This window comes from Trachurus trachurus (genome assembly GCF_905171665.1).
Source record: "Trachurus trachurus genome assembly, chromosome: 2".
NCBI classification, from domain to species: domain Eukaryota; kingdom Metazoa; phylum Chordata; class Actinopteri; order Carangiformes; family Carangidae; genus Trachurus; species Trachurus trachurus.
Genome location: NC_139914.1, coordinates 11,327,463 through 11,349,569, shown reverse-complemented (window position 1 = coordinate 11,349,569; position 22,107 = coordinate 11,327,463). Strand labels below are relative to the sequence as shown.

The window sequence follows — 22,107 nt, the reverse complement described above, 5'->3', positions numbered from 1 at the left end:
CTCTCTTGTCCAGAGGTTTAGTGTTGTTCTGGTTTCCCTCCGTCTCACAGATTGACCTCCACTTCATGAAGAAGATCCCTCCTGGTGCTGAGGCATCCAACGTCCTGGTGGGGGAGCTGGAATTCTTAGACCGCCCCGTGGTGGCGTTTGTCCGCCTGGCCCCCGCCGTGCTGCTCAACGGCCTGGCCGAGGTTCCCATCACCACCAGGTACGACTCGGTCTGTTTAGAGTTTAGAGTTTATTTATTTAGCACACATTTAAATTCAATGGTGCAAGGAGGGAACGAAGCCGGTTGGCTTGTACATAAGTTCCACCCCTATAACAAATTACAGCAAGACAAATTTCAATGGCTAACAAATAAACATAGAAAAAAAAAAGAGCTAAAGTGCATACATAATCAATGTTATATGAGCAAAATGAACAGAAATGAGAAAAAAATAAAGAGATAAAGTGCAAAGTGATTCAGTAACAAATAGAGACAATAGAGATAAGGTACAAAAAATTCATTAATTGAACTCATAAAGAGACAAAGTAAGGATGTGGGATATGGAGAGAGTGAAAGAAAGAGAGGAAAGAGCGGGAAATTCAGTTTTACCTCTGTGTCTGTGTCAATTGTTTATTTCCGTTTCAACTTATACATTATCATATTCACCACTTTATCCTTTATCTTCTCAGTGCACATGTTGTATGCTGGAGCCACCTTACTGTGATGCATTTAAAGGGACAACGAGGAGTTTTAGAAAAGTGAAGCGTTTTCATACTACATTTATGAGCCTCCGCACCGTGAAATTCTTTGACCGGCGCAAGACAGACTCATGTTTTCATTCATAAAGAATTAAAGTCAGAGGATGGAAGACGATCACATACCGTCGTAGTTCCCACCATAAACGGAGATTCGGCGGCGTTATTCTCATGACTCGCCACGAAACCGAAAGTAAAGAAACGCTGGTCGGCCACCACTAATAATAACAAAATAACGATAGAGACAAAACCATATATTTATCGAAAATGGGCCCATTAACATGTGTAGGTAACGTAGATTCATCCACATTAATATGAGACTTTTTTATAACCGAATAGAAACTCCTTGTTGTCCCTTTAACAGGGAACTTAAATATAGTTAGGGAAAATATATTGTAGCATAATCTTGGCTAAAACAACCAGATTTAATCCAATATAGTAAGTAACATTTTACTCACCATTCATGTTTTTGTTGTTCAGTAAAAGAATTGATTGTTCATACAAGAATTAAAACTTGATAAAGTTCTACTCACAAATAAATCTGTTGAAATGTCATCTTTTTTAATTGTATTATTTTGCATGGATGTCTACTTATGACAAAAGAAAATATTATATTATATTATTATATAATATAAATATATTTATAATTCCCATGGAAAATTTCCAATTTGGAATATTTCCAAAATCCCCCAGCTTCACTTCCCATGGAAAGTTTCTGGAAATTTACTGTCAATTTTCTGCCCCTTTGCAACCTTAGTCACCAAGTTATCCTTTATCTTCTCAGATGTTGTATGCTGGAGCCACCTTACTGTGATGCATTTAATTGCTATAGTATTTGTAGGAGTTATAGTTGCCTCTCCCTTCAATACCTTTGGGTATCAAACCCAAATCCCACTTCCTCCCAGAGTATTTTTCAAAATATGTGGGTCTGGTTTCCTGTGTGTGGTCCACAAGTTCATCTGTCCTCCTCTGTGTTGAACAGATTCCTCTTCATCCTGCTCGGCCCTCTGGGAAAAGGTCCCCAGTACCATGAAATTGGCCGGTCCATTGCCACGCTGATGACCGACGAGGTAAGATCAGGAACATGTGGAGATCATCATGGCTTGTGCAAAACAAATACAATATTTTAGTTATCCCCAGATGGATTGTATTTATTTACTGCAGCTTCATAGTTAGCTCAAAGCATCCAGGTCCACCTACCGACTGAAGGGATGCTTTTCACTGAGAGCCTGACCTTTGCGGATCAACAGAGTACGACATGAAAATGTGACAGGATTTCCCACAGTGCAGCTCTGAGCTAATATTACTGACCATCATCAGAGCCAGATGTTGCCTTTTTTTTCTTTTTCACTGCCGGCGATCCTCTGGGATGTTTGAAAATAGAAATCATATATGGAGATGATCGACCCATCATTCTAGATTTTATTTCCAGATACCACCAGAATTTAAATGAACCATTATTTTATTTATGAGAAACAAATCGACTGACATTCATCTGTATGATAATATTGTGAATATATATTTTTATTTATTTCATTATGTATGGAGGCAGGAATAATCCTCTGCCTGGTAAACCCCTTGTCACGCTGGTATATGAGTTTCCATGTGTAAATCCATGAAAATGCACTCATCGGCCATTAAAGCAATAACTACTTGAATCGTCGTCATCTCTCTACAGATTTTCCATGATGTCGCGTACAAAGCCAAAGACAGGAACGACCTGGTGGCGGGCATTGATGAGTTTCTGGACCAGGTGACGGTGTTACCTCCCGGAGAGTGGGACCCCTCCATCAGAATAGAGCCTCCCAAAAATGTGCCCTCTCAGGTGAAGCCCTTTCTTTGTTTTGTTTTTCTTTTACATCAGCTCAAACAGATAAACCACATCACCTCTCACTCTCTGGCTGTTCGGAGTTTATGTTACTGTTCTTTCATAATGCGCCTGTGAGTCCCCTCTGCTCAGAAATATTTAAACATCTGCGTTCTCTAATCTCAACTGTGTTGTACTCACTCCGCTTTGATGCCGCTCCCCGGGGTTCTGCTCTCAATCCTCTACAAAACATTAGTTGTATTCTTTCCTCCATTAGTTATTTTGGTCGCACTCTGGTAAAGCGATCAGCCATCTTGTTTGAGAGAATTAAAAATACAGGAGCTTCAGATGATTTAAGAAGGTTGTTGTCAGGTCTTGTTCCTGTGGTGAATTAATGACTCACCACTGTGCGATTAAATTTGTATGCTGATCAACTCAGAATGTGCTAGATATATTCATGAATATGAGGTTATGTATGTGTCTTTTAACCTCTGGAATAAACATCTGGTGTTAGGGTGTAGGGCTGAGGTTCCAGAGGAGATTTGAGGTCACATATTTTACTCTTTTCACATTTTGTGTCCATGTTGATAAGAAGATAAACTGTTTTCCATCTCCTCTCTGGAGCTCTAGTAACAACAGATCACTGTCAGCCAATCAGGAGAGAGAAGGCTCTGAGATTTGGTTTGGTGGTGGTTGTTGGATAGACAGATAGCTTGTGTGGCGACTGCTTTGTTGTGACATCACAACGTTACAGATTTTCTATCAGCTTGTATTAAGGCCCAATTTCTCAACACAAAATTTACTTCTTTTTTTTTTACATATTTTTTAATATTGTGCAATGTGCATTTGTTAGCCTTTTTTACATACAGAGAGTACAGGTTTTGAAAAGGGTTTAAGTTCACTTTATAATGGAGTATGTTAATTTATAGGCTCCTACATATTTGTGTGCAGATAAATGTTAAAAATGCTAAAGACTAAAAATCGAGAGAATCGGCAATATCGTAGAATCGCAATTTAAATTGAATCGCCATCCAAAAAATCGTAGAAGAATCGAATCGGGAGAAAAGCATATCGTCCCAGCCCTAATTAATATAGTACATAGATCTATTTTATAATTTTAAAAAAACAAATGGTGACCTTTAAGTCCACCTGGTGCTCGACGACGAGTTGTAAAACATTTGACTGACAGCGATCTTAACCACACAGGAAAAGCGGAAGATTCCTCCCGTTCCCAACGGCGTGACAGATCTGGGTGAGTCAGAGGACCACGGCGGGCACGGCGGCCCCGAGCTCCAGCGCACCGGGAGGTGAGTGTTTGAGAGACACGCCGTGATTTGCGACGCGCAGCAGCCTTGAGCTCTCGAAGCTCCTCTTTGTCCCTGTCTTCTTGTCGCCACTGAGCTGCCTCCCCTGTCCCCTAACTGTAAATTTAGCTGAAGAATGAGACTTACCCCACTGGCCCATTATCATTCCTCACACTTCAACCTCGCTAAAAGACCGTTTGTTTGAGTTTGAATTCTTTTTAAGAGAGACCTACCTACCTAAGCACACATAAAGTCGCTTTCTTCAATACTGCAACAATGTTATATTATTTAACAACACTCTGCCAAGTGAGTGCAGTCACAAATAATTCACACTGCTCCTCATGCTGCTTTGTACATACGTCACTTGATTACATCTGTTTTACACCACATATTATAATGATATGGTATTGTTTCTTTTGAGGACCTTCAGTGTTTTCAACTGCTAGCCTCTCAAATAGTAATATTGCATTAAAGGGACTATATCTAAAAAATGTTTTACCTTTAGTGAAAATGTCTCTTTTTTTTTAGTTTCAGTCATTGTGTTTCCTTATAATACAGCAGGTTATAATACAGCCGTTATAATACAGTAGCTAGTTGCTATCATGTAGCTAGGAAACAGGGCTAGCTTGTTATCATGCTAGCTTTGGCAGAGTAAAAGACATTAAAGAGGTTGCACTTAACACTAGCTTCAAACACAGGAAACAGCTGTTGGTGAGGAAAGGAAAGACATTTGATGTTAAACTCAAAACATTTCTTCTTTTCTGATAAGTAAACAGTTTCTAAAGCTAACTGTGGGCTACATAGCAATAGCAAAACTTAGTGCCTGTGACAATTTAATAATGCTTTCCGTTAGAACTTGAGCATCTTACTTTGAGCTGTCTATTTATATCACTTAACCCTTTTTTTTTATGGCAATAATAATCACCAGTGCTGATAACAATAGTCTACTTGCCAACAATGAGTACCCGGAAATGTTGAGTACCCCAAAGTTTTATGTTAGAAATATGTAGTATGGGTCCCCAGTATTCAGAAACTGCCGGATGCTAATTTATATATATTGGGCAGATTGAAATCCATCAAAATCGGCCCACTGGCGGTTTAAATCTGGTCACTACCGGTTTAGACAGCCATTTTGAAATTTGAAAATATCAGAAATGGATTCAGCATCATCAATAACCCCTAAAACCACTCCAATATTGCCCAGATCAGCCAAGTCAATTTTGATGCAATATTGCCCATATAGGCAAAATATGCTAATTTATGCTAATTATGTCAATTGTGCTAATTGCCCAATATATATAAGTTAGCATCCGGCAGTTTCTGAATACTGGGGACCCATACTACATATTTCTAACATAAAACTTTGGGGTACTCAACATTTCCGGGTTCACAATGGGGCCCTATGGGCTGGCAAGTAGACTACAAGGGGATTTTTGCTCTCAAAATTTGATTTTAAACATTTCTCAGTAACAAATACACTATTATTACCAATTACTTTGATTTAAAGAAGAAGGAATTAAAGATAATGACATATAAATAATATTTATATCATGTTGTCATCATCCAGACATCACCTCATTACCTCTCAGTGCAGTGCAGAGCAGTGTGTGCTGTGCTGCTGCTGAGCTGCAGTATGCTGCTGCGGTACAGCCTCTCATCCCAGCTAAGATTGTTGGCCCAGTCCCAACAACCATCAACCCCCACCCCCACCCACACACACACACACACACACACACACACACCCACCACCACCTCCGGGACATGGCATCGCTATCGCTCAGTCAGACTAAAGCAGCAAGGTTCCCACCCACCGTTACCATAGCAACAACCTCCAGCTTCTGTAGTTCAACCCCCCGGCCCGGGTTTTGCAGCAGAGCAGGAGAGTCATACTAAGAGACGCATGAGTCGACATATGCGCACACACACACACACACACACCTAGATATACACAGCACAGAAGAGGTCTCAGTGAGTGAATATGCTTCAGCCCCCCTGCTCAATATTTTGCCCTGCGCTTCACACATGTAACCACACAGTAAATACACCGGCAGTGGCTCGTACTCTCAGTTGTCCACCGCTCCGTTCAAACATTTGCTCTGCAGTGGAGAGACGCACCGGCACACTGCAGGTGATACACTCTGAATCAATGCAGTGCTGCTACGCCCCGATACAGCTTATTTCAACAATTCACAAACTATAGACAGGTCGCATATTCCCAAAGGTGAGATGTGGAAATTGATGTCTGTATGGTACTGTAATACATACAGATGCTATAGTGAAACCTGCAGCAGTTAGTAAAGACACAACTGCTGGTTGCCAGGTCTTTTGATTTTAAGTGTGGATTAAAAAAGATAAAGAGAAGGTGTTCATTAGGCGATCAAGCATGATATAAGCATCCACAAATGACAGCATACTGCTAACTCAGCCTTGCACTCATAAACAAACAACTAAGAGCTTCTTATCTCATTAGGATTAGGATTATCTAGGACAGCCAAAAACAGTGTCAAGACTTTTTAATAAAGAAAAAAAAGTCAAAACTGTGACTACAAATGTGACCCTGACTTAAATTCCCTTGAACTTCTCCAGCAAAGAGCTGCAGGAATTTATCATCTGTGAAGAGACGATTGGTCCAATCATCACATTTACCTTCCATATGTCATTCAAATTTATTTTATGATGTTTTATTCTTAGTCTTCTTGGACTTTGACTTTAACACTACTTGAATTTGTGTATTGGATACAGCCAGTCAGTTAGCTCAGTTTAATATAGTGTACAAAGTCAGACATAATACTGATCGCCTCGTTGACAAGGAACTTCATGGAAAGTCAAAGGTTATTCAATTATTAGGGGATGGTGGAGTAATGACGTGTTAGCTCATGTATTTGTAATTCATGTATATGTAAGCTGAAACCCTGGAGCTTTTTAAATCACTTTTAAAGACTCACCTCTTTTCTCTGGCCTTCAACTCACCCTGACACCCTGACCTTTTATGTTTATCTTTTAGTATAGCTTTTATTTGTTTTATCTTATCTTAGTAACTGTTTTTACTGCCCTATTTTACTGTTAATCTACAGTATGTTTGATGATTTATGTTGTTTTATTTATATTGCTAGCACTTGTACGTTTTGCAGCACTTTGGGCAACTAAGGTTGTTTTTAAATGTGCTATATAAATAAACTTTGAGTTGAGTTGAGTTGAGTATTTACACATCACCATGAAGATGCTTAGTGATAATGTCTCAAAGAAACATCTTCAGGAGTTGAAAAGAAGTCCAGTCCCCTTCAACATTACACCTGTCTCCTCTCCAGGATCTTCGGTGGCCTGGTCTATGACATCAAGAGGAAGGCTCCCCACTACCTCGGGGACTACACCGACGCCCTCAGCCTGCAGTGTCTGGCCTCCTTCCTCTTCCTCTACTGCGCCTGCATGTCGCCCGTCATCACCTTCGGCGGACTCCTGGGGGAGGCCACGGAGGGACGAGTGGTAAGAAAGAGACGCTGAGAAACGTTCTGTCGCTTTGTATCAAGGACGTTGCTGCTTTAATTGGGAGCGGGAATTTAGAAAACAGTTTGGGGAAAAAAGTTTGGGGATCTTTTTAAGCTGCGTACATCCAGGGAAGACGTGACTCAGAACAGAAGCTTCTAAATCAAAGAGCCAACACGTCTTGCCGAGAGGCACCTTGAAACATAAAACAAAGCGACTCATGTTGCTCAACTTTCCTTCACACTGGAAAAATGATAACATCAGCTGAACGTGCATTAGCGATTCAGATAAGCCTAAATTATCTCCCTGTTTTTGTGTTTTTTTCTTTTTAAGGAAATGAAAATTTCAGCATTTAAACAACAAAAAACAACAAAACTAAAAAGCAAACAAACTAAAACAACAGAAAAGTTACACAAACTAACAGGTACAGACACCTACAAACATCTACGTATACTTCTGCTGTTAAACGCTGCACTGCGACAGAGCTGATGGTTTTATTGGCTTAGTTTTTCCTCAGCTTCCTCAGATGAACTTTTTCCGTCTTTCTCTGTGACTCTGATCATCTGATATCTCTCTGTTCGTTTCCCAGAGTGCTATCGAGTCCCTGTTCGGGGCGTCCATGACGGGGATCGCCTACTCCCTGTTCGCCGGGCAGCCTCTCACCATCCTGGGCAGCACGGGGCCCGTCCTCGTCTTTGAGAAGATCCTCTTCAAGTTCTGCAAGTGGGTTATTTCCCCCTCCTGAAAGGTGGATGTGTGTCTTTTCTGCTCGAGTAGAGATGCCTGATGTAATGCTTCACTCCTGTGTGTGTGTGTGTGTGTGTCTTTCTCTCAGGGACTACGGCCTCTCCTACCTCTCCCTGAGGGCCTGTATCGGCCTGTGGACAGCCTTCCTGTGTCTGCTGCTGGTGGCCACTGATGCCAGCTCGCTCGTCTGTTACATCACACGCTTCACCGAGGAAGCGTTCGCCGCGCTGATCTGCATCATCTTCATCTACGAGGCCCTGGAGAAGCTAATCCACCTGGGAGTGCATTACCCCATCAACAAAAACAACAACCTTCAGACGCTCACGCAGTACTCGTAAGTGCTCCTCTGAAAGCCCCGGGCTCTTTCCTTTTTTTTTTTTTTTTTTAGATGGTTTGTGGCTTTTTTCACAATTTTCAGTGTAATCCAGTGATAAAAACAGGTGCATCGTGGGTAAATAGCAAACAGGACCTATTTTAATGATGCAAATGTGGCAATATCTCATCAGTTAATTAACCCACTCAGGATGAACTGCTATAATAATCTTGATAATCAGTTAACCCCTTAGCACCCACTGGCCAGTCCAGCATCAATAAGGCTTTTTAAGCAATTCCAGCTACACAAATGTGACTATTTTCTGTTTTTGCTAACCCTAGATATTTAAATGTGTCGTTTTTTTTGGTGTAATTTTTACTATTTTATAACAATTTATTAATTAATAGACAGAATTACTAGTGGAATTACAAGAAAAGTACATAAAAATACATAGAATTTACATGATATGACAGTTTGTACAGTTTGTATTCACATTCACATTTTTTTAACCTGTTTGTTATAATAATAATAATCATCATCATCATCTTTCACATCATTAGTCACCAAATTGTGCACTGTGATACACTTGTGATGCATCATTTTTACAGCTTTCACACATTTTATAAACTAGGTCTCCAAAAAAAACTCTACACAATCCATAAACTGCACAAAAACAACATCCCTCCCGTGTGCTCTGCTGCATCATGTAACGACAGATGGTGCAGTGGTATAGTGGTGTGTATTCGCTCTATAATCCCATGTTGAGCGCGTGTCAGGACCATCATGCATTGCCCCAGAACACGCGCGCTTAGTAAAACCAGCGGCTGCGTGGAGGCGACGACGCCTCCTCGTGTGCTCCTCTGTTCCAGCGCGGCGAGCAGCAGGAGACGCTGACATTTAGTGGAGTAAAATGCCAGCAGAGTGAGTCACTTGATGTTGACGGGCCGACCTGTTCGCTAAGCGCTGTGAAGGAGGAACATGAGGCTGAAAACACTGATTATGCTCGTTACTGAGTGGCCACTGTGGTGTCAATTATTGAACCGTTTGTTTGGCTCAGAGAATGTCAGATAACGACACGTTGATCCTCAAAATGTCTGCAGGCAGAAATCCAAAATATGGAGTTTGATATCACAGGAATATTCACATATAAAAAAAAAAAGAGTGTTTTGAGTCAGAGCAGTTGAGACCGAGTCAAGATCAAGACCAAACCAATGCGGGACTATTTTTAAGAGCATCACTGTACTCAGTACCAGTCTTCATAATAATCATGTGTCTTGATATTTACATTATTCCTCCTCAGCTAAAAAGAAAAGATGATTTTATCTAAAATCTAAACCATATTTAATGTAGACAGTTTTCAGATGGTTACACAAGCAGAGACTTTAGTACAACTATTTGAATTTATGGTTTAAAAAGCCTTTCAGCCTGAAGCTTCAGGTAGATTTTTTTCTTTCTTATCAGTTTTCAGTTTATTATTCATACAGTTAATACGTTTATTGCCATTCCACACGGTAAAAACATGAAGGAATCAAATGTGTTACTCACCAGCAAAGATAATAACCTTAAAAAGTAGACCCTATAATAATAATAATAATAAGAAGACATTTTTAAAATAGCCTAAAAGATTAAATAGAGATAAAGCAGCACGGAGTCACAGCAGTGTGAAGTGCAGAGGACAGACTTAAGCCTCACAGCCTCTTAATTAAACATCTGCTTTTGTACAGTTGAGATAAAAATGGTGACACACACTCACCAGAGGAGGTTTTGTTCCTCTCTACTCTCACAAAGAGGAAACAACAACGTTATTCTCCTATCTGTTCCTCTGTAGGTGTGCCTGTGTGGAGCCCAGGAACCCCAGCAACGAGACGCTGCTGCTGTGGGAGGAGAGGAACGTCACCGCCTCGCAGGTCAACTGGACCATGCTGGAGGTCAAGGTAAGGAACGGTGGAGGGAAAGATCAGAAAACACATGAAGATTAGTTGCACAAAAATTAGGTTAATCTGGAAGATCAAGGCGTGTTTGATGAGGTTTAAAGGGATAGTAGCATTTTTTTTAAAGTGGGGTTGTATGATCTACAAATAGCCCCTAAGTACTTTAATTGCAGTAGAAGACTCTCTGCACTCCTCCCGTTAGCAACGCCAGCCCATAATAGCCCTGCCCAGAGATTTATTTGGAAAAAATTATATTATAGCGAACAACGGAACTGTGTATTTTTTTTCAGGTAAAACCTCTTTTAGGCAGCGAAAATAGGCCGTTTCTTTGGGTCTGTTCACAACACTGTATGTTGTAAATCTCTGGGCAGGGCTATTATGGGCTGGCGTTGCTAACGGGAGGAGTGCAGAGAGTCTTCTACTGCAATTAAAGTACTTAGGGGCTATTTGTAGATCATACAACCACACTTTAAAAAAAATGCTACTATCCCTTTAATGACGGTTTGGATTCAAGTGGACTTCTAATGATGGTTTTTAAGAAGATCCTTGAGATAACCCGAAACGACACCACGCCAAGTGAGTTCCCTCCTGGCACGGCGCATGTTGTGTGTTGTGTGTTGTGTCTCGTCCTCTCCCCCCCCCCTACGCTGGGCTTTATCAAGCAGCGGCATGAGTCTGGGAGGGGATTAAGAACGCGTGGGCAGGATTTCACAGGATTTCAGCCGTGCAGAATGAGCGCCGAGACGCGGATCCTCTTCGCTGCCACACGTGCTGCCACAGGGGCGCGTGGGAAGGCAGAGCGACACGTTATGTGTGTGTGTGTTTAAGTCAGTGGGTCTGGAACTTTTTTTTTACATCAAGGACCCCTAAATTGACACAAATTAGACCACAGATCCCCATTAGACAAAATTTTGAATAATAAACACCAGAAATACACAAATATTTGTTCTGAGACTGAATAATGTTACTGTCTTAGTCAATGTACATTCAAATTACGGTCAGTGGCCTGAATTATTGGAAACATTTTAAAGACATTTCTTTTTATAAGTATATTTTTTGGCGTTTTTGCCTTTATTTGACAGCACATAGTGAGATAGACAGGAAAGGAGGAGGCAGAGAGAGGGGTAATGACATGCAGGAAAGGTCTGCTCGATGCGAGAATCGCACCGGGGGTGCCTGCGTTGAGAACTGTAGCCTCTACATGGGGCGGCCGCCTTAACCACTGCGCTACGCACCGCCCCTTTAAAGACATTTCTGGAAGAAAGTGGTAAAATTTCTCCCATCCCACAAAAAAAAGTAACAAAATTTCTTGAAAAAATAGTAGAATTTCTCAAAAAAAAACCAAACAAAGTTGCGAAATCTCTAGAAAAAGTGGTAACATTTTGAGAAAAAGTTGGGGACCCCCCTGAACCTTCTCCAGGACCCCTGGGGGTCCCCGGACCGCACTTTGAGAACCACTGGTTTAAGTATGTGTGTGATATATAGAAATAAAACACTTCGCTAATCGGCCGCTGACGCCGACATCCATCATCTCCCTCATCTCTCTCGCTGACATCATTATCCCCGATCGCCCTCTTCCTCATCATCCTAATTACCATCGTCATCATCATCATCATCATCACTGTGTCCTCTGGTGCCAGTAGGAGTGCGAGATGTTGCACGGGGACTTTGAAGGCACCGCCTGCGGCCCCCACGGCCCCTACATCCCCGACGTCCTCTTCTGGTGCGTGGTCCTCTTCTTCTCCACCGTCTTCATGTCGGCCTTCCTCAAGGAGTTCAAGACCAGCCGCTACTTCCCCACCAAGGTACAGCGCTGGGCCCCCAGCCATCCCATAATATAACACACAAACAGCTCCTTGTTAAATTATGCAGCCCTACATTTACTTCTCTTCTAAAATCCCAGTCTGTCGTTTTAGATCATGCTGCCATCTAGTGGTGATTTCAGGACACAGCAGCCTGTGTCTGTTCTATGTGTGGTATTTCTATGGTTTATCATTGAGATGACACTCGTGTGTGGCGTGATGCTCAACATGCTAATCGACAGCCCGCCGGCGCCGCCTTGTGGTGATGACGCTGCACAGTACAGTTGTTACTGAGGTGTAACGTGGACTCTAACCCCCCCCCCTCAGGTGCGCTCCATCATCAGCGACTTCGCCGTCTTCATCACCATCCTCACCATGGTGCTGGTGGATTACGCCCTGGGGATCCCCTCCCCCAAACTGCAGGTCCCCAGCAAGTTCAAAGTACGTCCAGAGGAAAATGCACATTTGAAACGAAACATTTTATTCTGAAATTACAATTGCATGAAAAATAATTGAAAGAAACAGATTTAGAAACTAAAAGAAAAACATCCTCATCCTGGGTCTATACGCTGGCAGAAAGATAATACCGCTATAAAGTGATGAACCAGGCTGAGGCACAAATGTATGGATGTGTATGCAACAACACACTTGTTGTTCAGTGCTTCCAACTTCAAAAGTCAGTTTAAGTCCCAACACAACTGTGGATCTCTTATTATCTGATTGTAATATTAGTCTGATTCCTTCTAATTCTTTTATTAATTGTACTATCAGTCTACTGTATGTACTATTAGTAACTATCTCTTGCTCTGTACCAGCACTTTTACCTCATTTTTATACTTTTAGTTTTTTATTTTTCACTTCACACTTACACCAGTGCCCCTTTTCATTTATCCTAACCACTTCCTTTCAATATACCTCAACCTAACCACAACCATAACTTTTTAAGCTAATTCTGTCTGTTTTGATTACTTTGATTACCTTTTTAAAAAAAATCAATTTCTTTTTCATATTCTTTCTGGTTTTAATTTATTAGGGCGTGAATTATTTTAAATTGGAGTTCTACACCTGAAAACAAAAGAATTAGACTGATAAAAGACCATTTTAACCAGTGCTGGTGCTTTTACATCATTCATAACCTGCTAACCTCCAACTCTACCTCTAGCCATCAAACTGAGCAGAATATACAACATGAAGTATAACATAAACTAAGAGGCAACAATCATTCAAACTGAAAATGAGTAACAATATATGATGTAATATAATAACTAGAATCTTTATTTCAATTCAACGATTTAAATCTTTTGCTTCCGTTGTCCTGCAGCCAACCAGGGATGACCGTGGCTGGCTCATTAACCCTGTGGGGCCCAACCCCTGGTGGACCACCATCATCACCTTCCTCCCAGCTCTGCTCTGCACCATCCTCATCTTCATGGACCAGCAGATCACGGCTGTCATCATCAACAGGAAGGAGCACAAGTTGAAGGTATTTCGAGCAAACATGGATCATGGATCATGGATTTTCTACTTTGCACTAAAGTCAACGCTGCCAATTTGTTGTTGTATATAGCTACTTTTGTGCATCACATTTTATTTTATTTGCTATTTCTATTTTATTATGTATAGTTTGTTCTTTATATTTTACTATTTTATTATGTATAGTTTGTTCTTTATATTCTTATACTATATGTTGTTATCGTCACTGTGTGTCTGTGTAAGTTTGTTTAGTTTAGTTTAGTATGTTTATTTCGGTCTCATAAAAACAAATACAGTAGACAAATATAAAGGTATAAATACAAAACAAAATAAATCAGAACAAAAAACACAACAAGCAAATCAATTTACTTTGACCGAAAAGGTGTAGGCTGAAGCATCAGCTTATTTTGCCTACCCTTCTTAAATTAACATTTTTCGTTCACTCAATTTAAAACATTTTTTTTTTTTTTACAGAGCAACAACAACAAACAAAAAAAAACAAAAAAAAACGCATATTCTACATACAGCAGTTTATAAGCACTAGGTATTTATAAATCAGTTTTATATTTATTAATAATATTATTTTTAAATAACCTTTTGAATCTATTAAGTGTGTTGCACAGTTTGATTTCTAATTCTAGATTATTCCATAATGCTGCTGCTGCACTGTAATTTCCCAGCTTGGGATCAATAAAGTCTATCTATCTATCTATCTATCTATCTATCTATCTATCTATCTATCTATCTATCTATCTATCTATCTATCTATCTATCTATCTATCAAAATATGGATTTCCAGTTGGACTGTATCTAAATCCCACCGTCTATACCTCCTGCAGAAAGGCTGTGGCTACCACCTGGACCTGTTTGTGGTGGGGGTGATGCTGGGCGTGTGCTCGGTGATGGGGCTGCCGTGGTTCGTGGCGGCCACCGTGCTCTCCATCTCCCACGTCAACAGCCTGAAGCTGGAGTCGGAGTGCTCGGCCCCCGGCGAGCAGCCCAAGTTCCTGGGCATCCGAGAGCAGCGCTTCACCGGCCTCATGATCTTCACCCTGATGGGCTGCTCCGTCTTCATGACCTCTGTGCTGAAGGTCGGGACACAAACGCATACTTTAAAAGTGTTTTTCCAGGATAATTTACAGTAATTCCAGGATTGTTTTCATTATTTTTTATGTCTTTGTTTTTGTAATACTCACATTTGGCCACAAGAGGCTGAAAGTGCACCACTGCCCCACTGTAAATAGAACTTAGAGCGTTAATCTTTCCTTCCAGATGTTTTTTAATTTCTCAGTTCACACTAAACACAAGCTACATATGATATAAAAACCATTAGAAACTGATTTAAAGGTGCATTTCTTCCCCAGCACCCTGAAGGACAGGCACATGAAGCTTCCATTGGATGAAACTAAGCTACAGAAATATAGAAACTATTAAGACAGAATAAAGAAACTAAACTCAAATTATAATAATGAAGTTAATTCATACATTTAGTATGCTACCCCACTCTCCTACCCCACTGTAAATAGAACTTAGAGCATTAATGTTTCCTTCCAGATGTTTTTTAATTTCTCAATTCACACTAAACACACGCTACATACGATATAAAAACCATTAGAAACTGATTTAAAGGTGCATTTCTTCCCCAGCACCCTGAAGGACAGGCACATGAAGCTTCCATTGGATGAAACTAAGCTACAGAAATATAGAAACTATTAAGACAGAATAAAGAAACTAAACTCAAATTATAACAATGAAGTTAATTCATACATTTTCGTATTTTTAACATGTATTTTTGCGTCTGCAGTTCATTCCCATGCCTGTGCTGTATGGAGTCTTTCTGTACATGGGGGCTTCCTCGCTCAGAGGAATCCAGGTGAGTCCAGATTCTGTCCTCTGGTGTTTTATCACAAGAACTCGCCTCCAGAGGATTCATGTCCCATGTCTCTTACGTAAATGTGTGCAGTTCTTTGACCGTCTGAAGCTGTTCGGCATGCCGGCCAAACACCAGCCGGACTTCATCTACCTTCGCCACGTCCCTCTGAGGAAGGTCCACCTCTTCACCATCATCCAGCTCACCTGTTTGGCCCTGCTGTGGATCATCAAGACCTCCAAGGCCGCCATCGTCTTCCCCATGATGGTAACCTCTGATTGCGTATTCGTGTATCAGGGTTCCCGCGGGGTCTTAAAAAGTCTTAAAAGCATTGAATTTATGAATTTGGAAATAATACCTTAAAAAGACTTGAAAAAGTCTTGAATTTTGATTTCTGGGTCTTAAAAGTTGTGCTTTTTTTAACTTCTCCTTATTGCATTTTTCGTCAAAAGTTTCATTTGTCAACCACGATTATTTTTGATCAATGTTCTTCTTGTTGACTTATGGATAGTGGAATAAGTCTTGTACTGTGGAACTTATATGGTATTATCATACAGTGAGATTTTGATATCATGATGCCTTATGATACTGCAATAAATATCATGGGCTTGTTATTGTTGTATTGTGCGATTTTGATATTGTTACATCCCTAGTAGAGCACAAAGAGCAGAAAAATACTGGGATGATACAGTTAATTTACAGTAAACACTCTGAAATTTGAGGATTTCACTTTTCTTTGCCGGTAGGGCAGTGAAATAGGTATTACATTTATATAAATGGTCTTAAAAAGGTCTTAAAAAGACTTGAATTTAACCTGAAGGAACCTGTAGGAACCCTGGTGTATGCGGTGTGTTTATTATACGTTTCCACAACGCGACGTGACTCTTGGTCCCCGATCCTCTTCCTCCAGGTCTTGGCCCTGGTGTTCATCCGTAAGCTGCTGGACTTCATCTTCACCAAGAGGGAGCTGAGCTGGCTGGACGACCTGATGCCAGAGTGGAAGAAGAAGAAGCTGGAGGATGCAGCAGAAGAGGTGCAGTAATGAATCTTCTCTAAGATGACCAAACGCTACTGGGTCCACCAGTGTAGCTGATGTTATTCTTCTGCTCCTTTGTTTCCTTCTCCAGGAGGAACACAGTATTATTGCAGAGGAGGAAGGCATTGTACAAGTGCCACTGGAGGGACCCTACAAGTGAGGCTTTTTAACATTAATCCCATTCTGCACAAGTCTGAGTGGTAAAATCCAGAGGTCATAATGAGCTGCTGAACAAATGACAGTCTCCTTTAACCTTAACTATGGGGAGCAGTTCTCCATCATATCCAATAAGGACCTGTTCCAGTATCTAGAGCAGGCTCTGCCTCTGAAATCACCTCCTCTAAATGTCAGCCCTTAGCTGTTAAAGAGGGAAACATCTCAGCTCCAGAAAAGAAAACAGAACTCAATCACACTCCTCAGTCCTGTGGATTGGAGAGTCTGGATCCTCAGCTCATCACACAGGAAGCACAGGAAATGGGGAGGGGCATCGCCTCAGCAGCTGGAAGGGATCTCATCCTACTCGGCATAAATATTCAAACTCAAGGAGGGTCAAACACACAGGAGGGCTGTAACACTGTCTCTGTGCTGCTGGGTTGTCTGCACTAGCTTTAAATCACAGAGCAAACTAACGGAAAATGTGTGTGAATGCTGAAAGCCATTGCTGAACCATGCTGAATTAGCAGAATAAATTGACAAAGAATGACATACAAGAAACATGTCCAAGGAAGGGATTGAACCCACACCTTCATGAGTAGTAATCTAACACACTAACCATATGGCCACAGAGGACCTGACTTACAATGAGCTTTATATATATGTGAGGAATCAAAGGTTGTCCAGTGACAGCTGAATAGAAAAGTCAAGCAATGATGTGACATGACTGAGGCAGGAATCAAACCCATGATCTTATGATCACTAAACCTTTACTCTGCCACTCGGCCACAGAGAGCACATCATTTCCAAGAGTGTTGTCATTCATTGTAATGTGATGATGTGGTGAATAATCAATGAGATAACGAACACCTGTAACCAAAGTAGGACCAGTAGTTTCAGAGTTTGAAGACTGTTCCAATGTATTTCTAATGGGACAAAAAAATCTGAAAAAGTTAAATATTTGAAAAAGTAGGCAGGCATCGAACCCATGACCTCATGATCACTGAACCTTTACTCTGCCCCTCGGCTACAGAGAGCACACTGCTTTTGAGACTGTTGTCATACATTGTAATGTGATGATGTCCTGCAAACTGGTACCAGTAATCAAGGAGATAACAAACACCTGTAACCAATTGAAGGCGGGGGAGGGGAGGTGAATTCTGCCAGTGACGTCCAATAGTGGGCAGCGCAGGACAAGAAATGATGGATACAAATCATTCAAGAGCTTTGCTTTTCTCTGCTGCTCCAGTGCATTTAAATCTTAGAGCAGTAGTATTAACAAGAAACATGTCCACAACCTTGGACCTCATGATTGGCAACCCAGCAAACTACAGTAACCACTCAACCACAGAGGGAGATAAAACATGCAGAATTTTATACCGTGATAAATCAAACAGATGCAGCTGTAGTTTACACAGTTTAAACAAGGAGCAAGTTATCAGAAATCAACAGAGGAAGACTGTGGGGGGAGGTGAGGGAGGAGAGCAGAATTCAACATAACATAATAAGATTGCTCAGCTTGGATTCAAACCAGTGACCTTGGGGTTGGCAAGCAGCCATCTTACCCACTACACTACAGACAGAGTTGTGGAGAAGAGAGGTTGAGACTCTGATGAATATGAAATGAAATGCAACAACACACCTACAGAAGAGTAGATGATCACAGTGGAGTGCTACAGCATACAGTATTTTTCTAACAATGGACAAGAAGGCCTTTACGACTCATGAAAAAGTTAATTGTTCATTTAAAGCAATAATGTTTAAGTAACAACTCAAAAAATGTCTTTGCTCTTTACAGGGACAATAAATAACATGTTTCATTGAGATTTAAATCTTTCAATTCAATTTTAAATTTAAATTGTAATCAAAGATCCACTTGGATAAATGAGGATCATTGAGTTAAAGAGAATTTCAGTTTTGAAATATATTAAAAAACAATAATAATGAATTTCTCTGATAAAATAACCAGTGGAGATCCAGGATTAGCTTAATGCAGTGTGCTTTATTAAAGTTTCAATGATTTGATGCTTAAAATAGGTGTGAAAAGTCTTGTAACAGATACAGAGTGTAACTTGGTTCTGTCTGTGTTGTGTTTTTTGAAGGAGTGACCCAGCCACGGTGAACATCACTGACGAGATGTCCAAAGGTTCTTTTGGGAACGTTTGGAAGAGCGTCAGTCCGTCTGAGAGCACCAAGAAGGAACCAAGCATTAAAAGGTTGGCCTCCTCATTCACATAACTTGGATACCAAAGCCTGCATCTTCAAAGACGAAGACAAAAACTCAGTTTCAAAGGGCAGATAGCATCTGTCCATGTTACAGCAAAACAGCGGCAGGTGTTTATTATTGAAACGCTATAGAACGTGTAGGTTTTGTTTTTCCAGGAGCTAGCGTGTTTAGATGGAAGGGCGCTGCCCTGGCAGATTTCCCACAGAGTAGACTAACACAGTATCTCCTGCCTGCTTCTCTCATTTCATCCCACCCCTAAGCTCCCCTTCCTAACCGTTCAGAAGCTGATATCCCAAAGGTAAGTGGCTCCCAGTCCCTGCCGGCATGGACAGTCGTGGTCGTCCTGTGTGTTCGCAGCCGACTGCCGCATGACATGAAAACGGCGCTGTGATTGATTGAGATGATGATAAATCTGTAATAATAAGTGGATGTGGGCGGATGGAGAACACAGCATGGCCTGGGTGTGCATGTTGTTTTCTGGAGTCAGTTGCAGCACGTTGTGAAATTAATAGCACTTCATGTCACTCACAAGGAGTTGCATTGTTCTTGTGTTAGCGTCAGGGCCGTTGTATAGGGGAGAAAGGTGATGATAATTCTAGGGGCCCATAAAAAACCCCAGTAGTCTAATCTTTGTATGACTGATTTATTCTGCGTAAGACCCTGACTAATACTCATAGTACACTGTAAAAACTCAACATCTTTCCAAGAATATTTGTCTTATTTCTTGTCCAAATGTCTAATTTCTAGTCAAAACTAATCTCTTTCCACTTAAAATAAGACTCATCACCTAAAAATTCACTTGTTTTTAGATAATTTTCACTTAAATTCACAATAAATAGAAAAATCTGCCAGTGAAAGTAAGTTTTTTGTGCTTGTAGTAATAAGGAAGAAAAACTTGCTCCACTATCAGATTTTTTCTATACTTATTCCAAGTGAAAATATGCTTGAAAGAAGTAAAAAGTGTCTAAAAACAAGCTACTTTTAATATGATGTGTCTTATTTTAAGTATAATGAGATTTGTTTTGACTAGAAATTACATTTTGACTAGAAATAAGACAAATATTCTTGCTAAGATACTTGAGTTTTTGCAGTGTAATGCTGCATTAGCATCAAAACAAAGAAGGCTAAATAAAAAACGATAATACATACGTACGTAGTCTAAGAAAAAAAAAGGAAAAGTTAGGGGGAGGGGCCCACTTTAGTATTCTTTAAGGGGGCCCAGAATTCCTAGCAACGGCCCTGGTTAGCGTTGGCGACTGCTTTATTTGATAATCTATATCTGCATGCTGTTTGAATGGCTGACAAGTGATAGTTAAATCACTGCATTTCTTTTGTTTCAGTTTAATATGTTTCGTTGTTTTTTCCTGCGTAGTTGTTCCAGTGGAGGAGAAAAACGACACAAGCGGCGGAAGCACGAGAAGAGCTTGGACCGGGAGACAAGTTTGTGATGACACATACTGGCGGTGCCACTGTGCTGTCAATCAGTAGATCAAAAAAAAAAAGAAAAATCTATACCGTGCCACACTCAACCACCTTTGTACTGTGCTACACTGTGTTTTTTGTCATGTAAGTCTGTGTGCAAGTTGTGTAAAACAAAGAAAAATTTGTTAGAAACAGTATTAACGCGAGGAAAACCGAGACACATTCGTGTTCTTTTTTCTATGTATATCAATGTTTGGTGATACCAGCAACAGAGGGAAGCCAGAGTTATATGACACCGACAGTAACTGCTGTGTCGACGGGCCAATTACATGAAAAATTTTAAACAATTTTTAAAAATCAACTTTATTTGTATTTTGTATGTTTTTATATTTTTCCAACAGCGACCGCGAGTTGTCCTTTTAAAAACCTGCCACAGCAAACTGCGACCGTGTGGATTTTGTGTGCAGTATTTAACGTCACTATTGACTGGATGCACCTCACAATAGAGAAACTAAAAAGTAGATATTTGCCAATACTAATGTATTTCAGTGGTATCTCAAAAAGTTGGCTACATAGCGAGGCTAGTACTTTTTCTTTTCTTTTTTTTAAGTATTAAATATACATTTTATATATTCTCTATATCTAAATGTTTTTGTGACAGTGACAGCTCATATCACTCCAGAGTCTTCTCCATTTGTATTTTACACATGAATGTCTCTCCCCCCATTTCCTCAGCCAGTTAAAGGAGGGTTACATTTTAAGAAGTATGCTAATTTAGCTTTTTTAATAATTGGCCTAGCTTATTTTTTTTTTTAGCTTAGCTTAGCACAAAGGCTAACAATGGTGAAACAGCTTGTCTGGTTCTTGTCTGCCACAAAGAAAATCTCAATAATTAACACTTTATATTTCTTTCATCTGCACAACAACTTGCTCACGTAATCTATCACTTCTTTTCTTCTATATAAGTTAGCATGCTAACCAGCTAGCCCAATCGTGCTAGTTGGAGGCTGAAAACAAAACCTTTGTGTGGTTTTATGATTTCTTGTCTTTTAAGCCTAGCACATTTGCTATACAGACACAAGAAACCAACGAGCATATTTCTGAAAATGTCAAACCATTTCTTTAGGGAGAGTATTTTGGGGGAGCAGCTTATTGGACAACGACATTGCAAGCTAGCATGGCAGCATAGTTTGGGAACTTTCAGTATCTCTTGCTACTTAGCCTTGGCTTTTAAAAAAACAAACGACAAAAAAAAATCATCAAATTTGCAAATGCTGAACTTTAGGGTGACTGTACAGAAAGCCCCACTGTTTGTTTCCACCTGCATACTCTTTGTCATCCTGTCAGTAAGTGTCATCCATGGACATGTGATCTCCTCTCCAAACTGACCCTCAGTGTGTTAGCATCTGAAGCTAATTGTTTCTAAGAAAAAATACAATAAACACACACACACACACACACGCACCTGCATGACAGTGAGGCGGACTTGACCGTCTCGCTGCAGGACCATGGTTACTTCTAGAGATGCAATAATACCTTTTTTCTGGGAAGGGCAACATGTAATAAATGGTAAAGAGTCTTAACAATGTACAATACATAGTATATTTTATTCATGTAAAATGTTACTAATATATTACTAACATGAAGTCAGTGTTGAAGGCAGGATTTTGTTGTAGATGTTCTTTTCCCATTGTCTAATTGATGGTTCTTAGTTGAGTAGAGAAACTAATAATGGGTCAAAATTATATCAATATCACATGATTTGACCACTTTTGTGTGGAATTCTGCCTTAAATTTG

At 40.4% G+C, this 22,107-nt stretch overlaps 1 protein-coding gene across 3 annotated transcripts in view; it reads left to right on the top strand.

Annotated features, from left to right (window-relative positions):
• Positions 1-20,335, top strand: part of LOC310999257 (sodium-driven chloride bicarbonate exchanger-like) — a gene marked incomplete at its 3' end in the record, with an annotated part of 48,158 nt that extends 27,823 nt beyond the window's left edge. The window contains exons 9-26 of one of the 3 annotated variants that reach the window (XM_083989590.1): positions 51-208; positions 1,724-1,811; positions 2,420-2,566; positions 3,755-3,855; positions 7,161-7,335; positions 7,925-8,058; positions 8,171-8,416; positions 10,224-10,329; positions 11,970-12,131; positions 12,456-12,569; positions 13,450-13,611; positions 14,441-14,692; positions 15,406-15,474; positions 15,565-15,738; positions 16,382-16,504; positions 16,599-16,663; positions 18,763-18,876; positions 20,269-20,335. In XM_083989590.1, coding sequence (XP_083845716.1) covers positions 51-208; positions 1,724-1,811; positions 2,420-2,566; positions 3,755-3,855; positions 7,161-7,335; positions 7,925-8,058; positions 8,171-8,416; positions 10,224-10,329; positions 11,970-12,131; positions 12,456-12,569; positions 13,450-13,611; positions 14,441-14,692; positions 15,406-15,474; positions 15,565-15,738; positions 16,382-16,504; positions 16,599-16,663; positions 18,763-18,876; positions 20,269-20,335 — 2,457 coding nt within the window. Of the gene's footprint in view, positions 1-50; positions 209-1,723; positions 1,812-2,419; positions 2,567-3,754; positions 3,856-7,160; positions 7,336-7,924; positions 8,059-8,170; positions 8,417-10,223; positions 10,330-11,969; positions 12,132-12,455; positions 12,570-13,449; positions 13,612-14,440; positions 14,693-15,405; positions 15,739-16,381; positions 16,505-16,598; positions 16,664-18,762; positions 18,877-20,259 lie in introns of all 3 variants that reach the window. The other 2 variants (XM_083989589.1, XM_083989588.1) reach the window with 2 other exon arrangements.
• Positions 20,336-22,107: the final 1,772 nt, after the last annotated feature.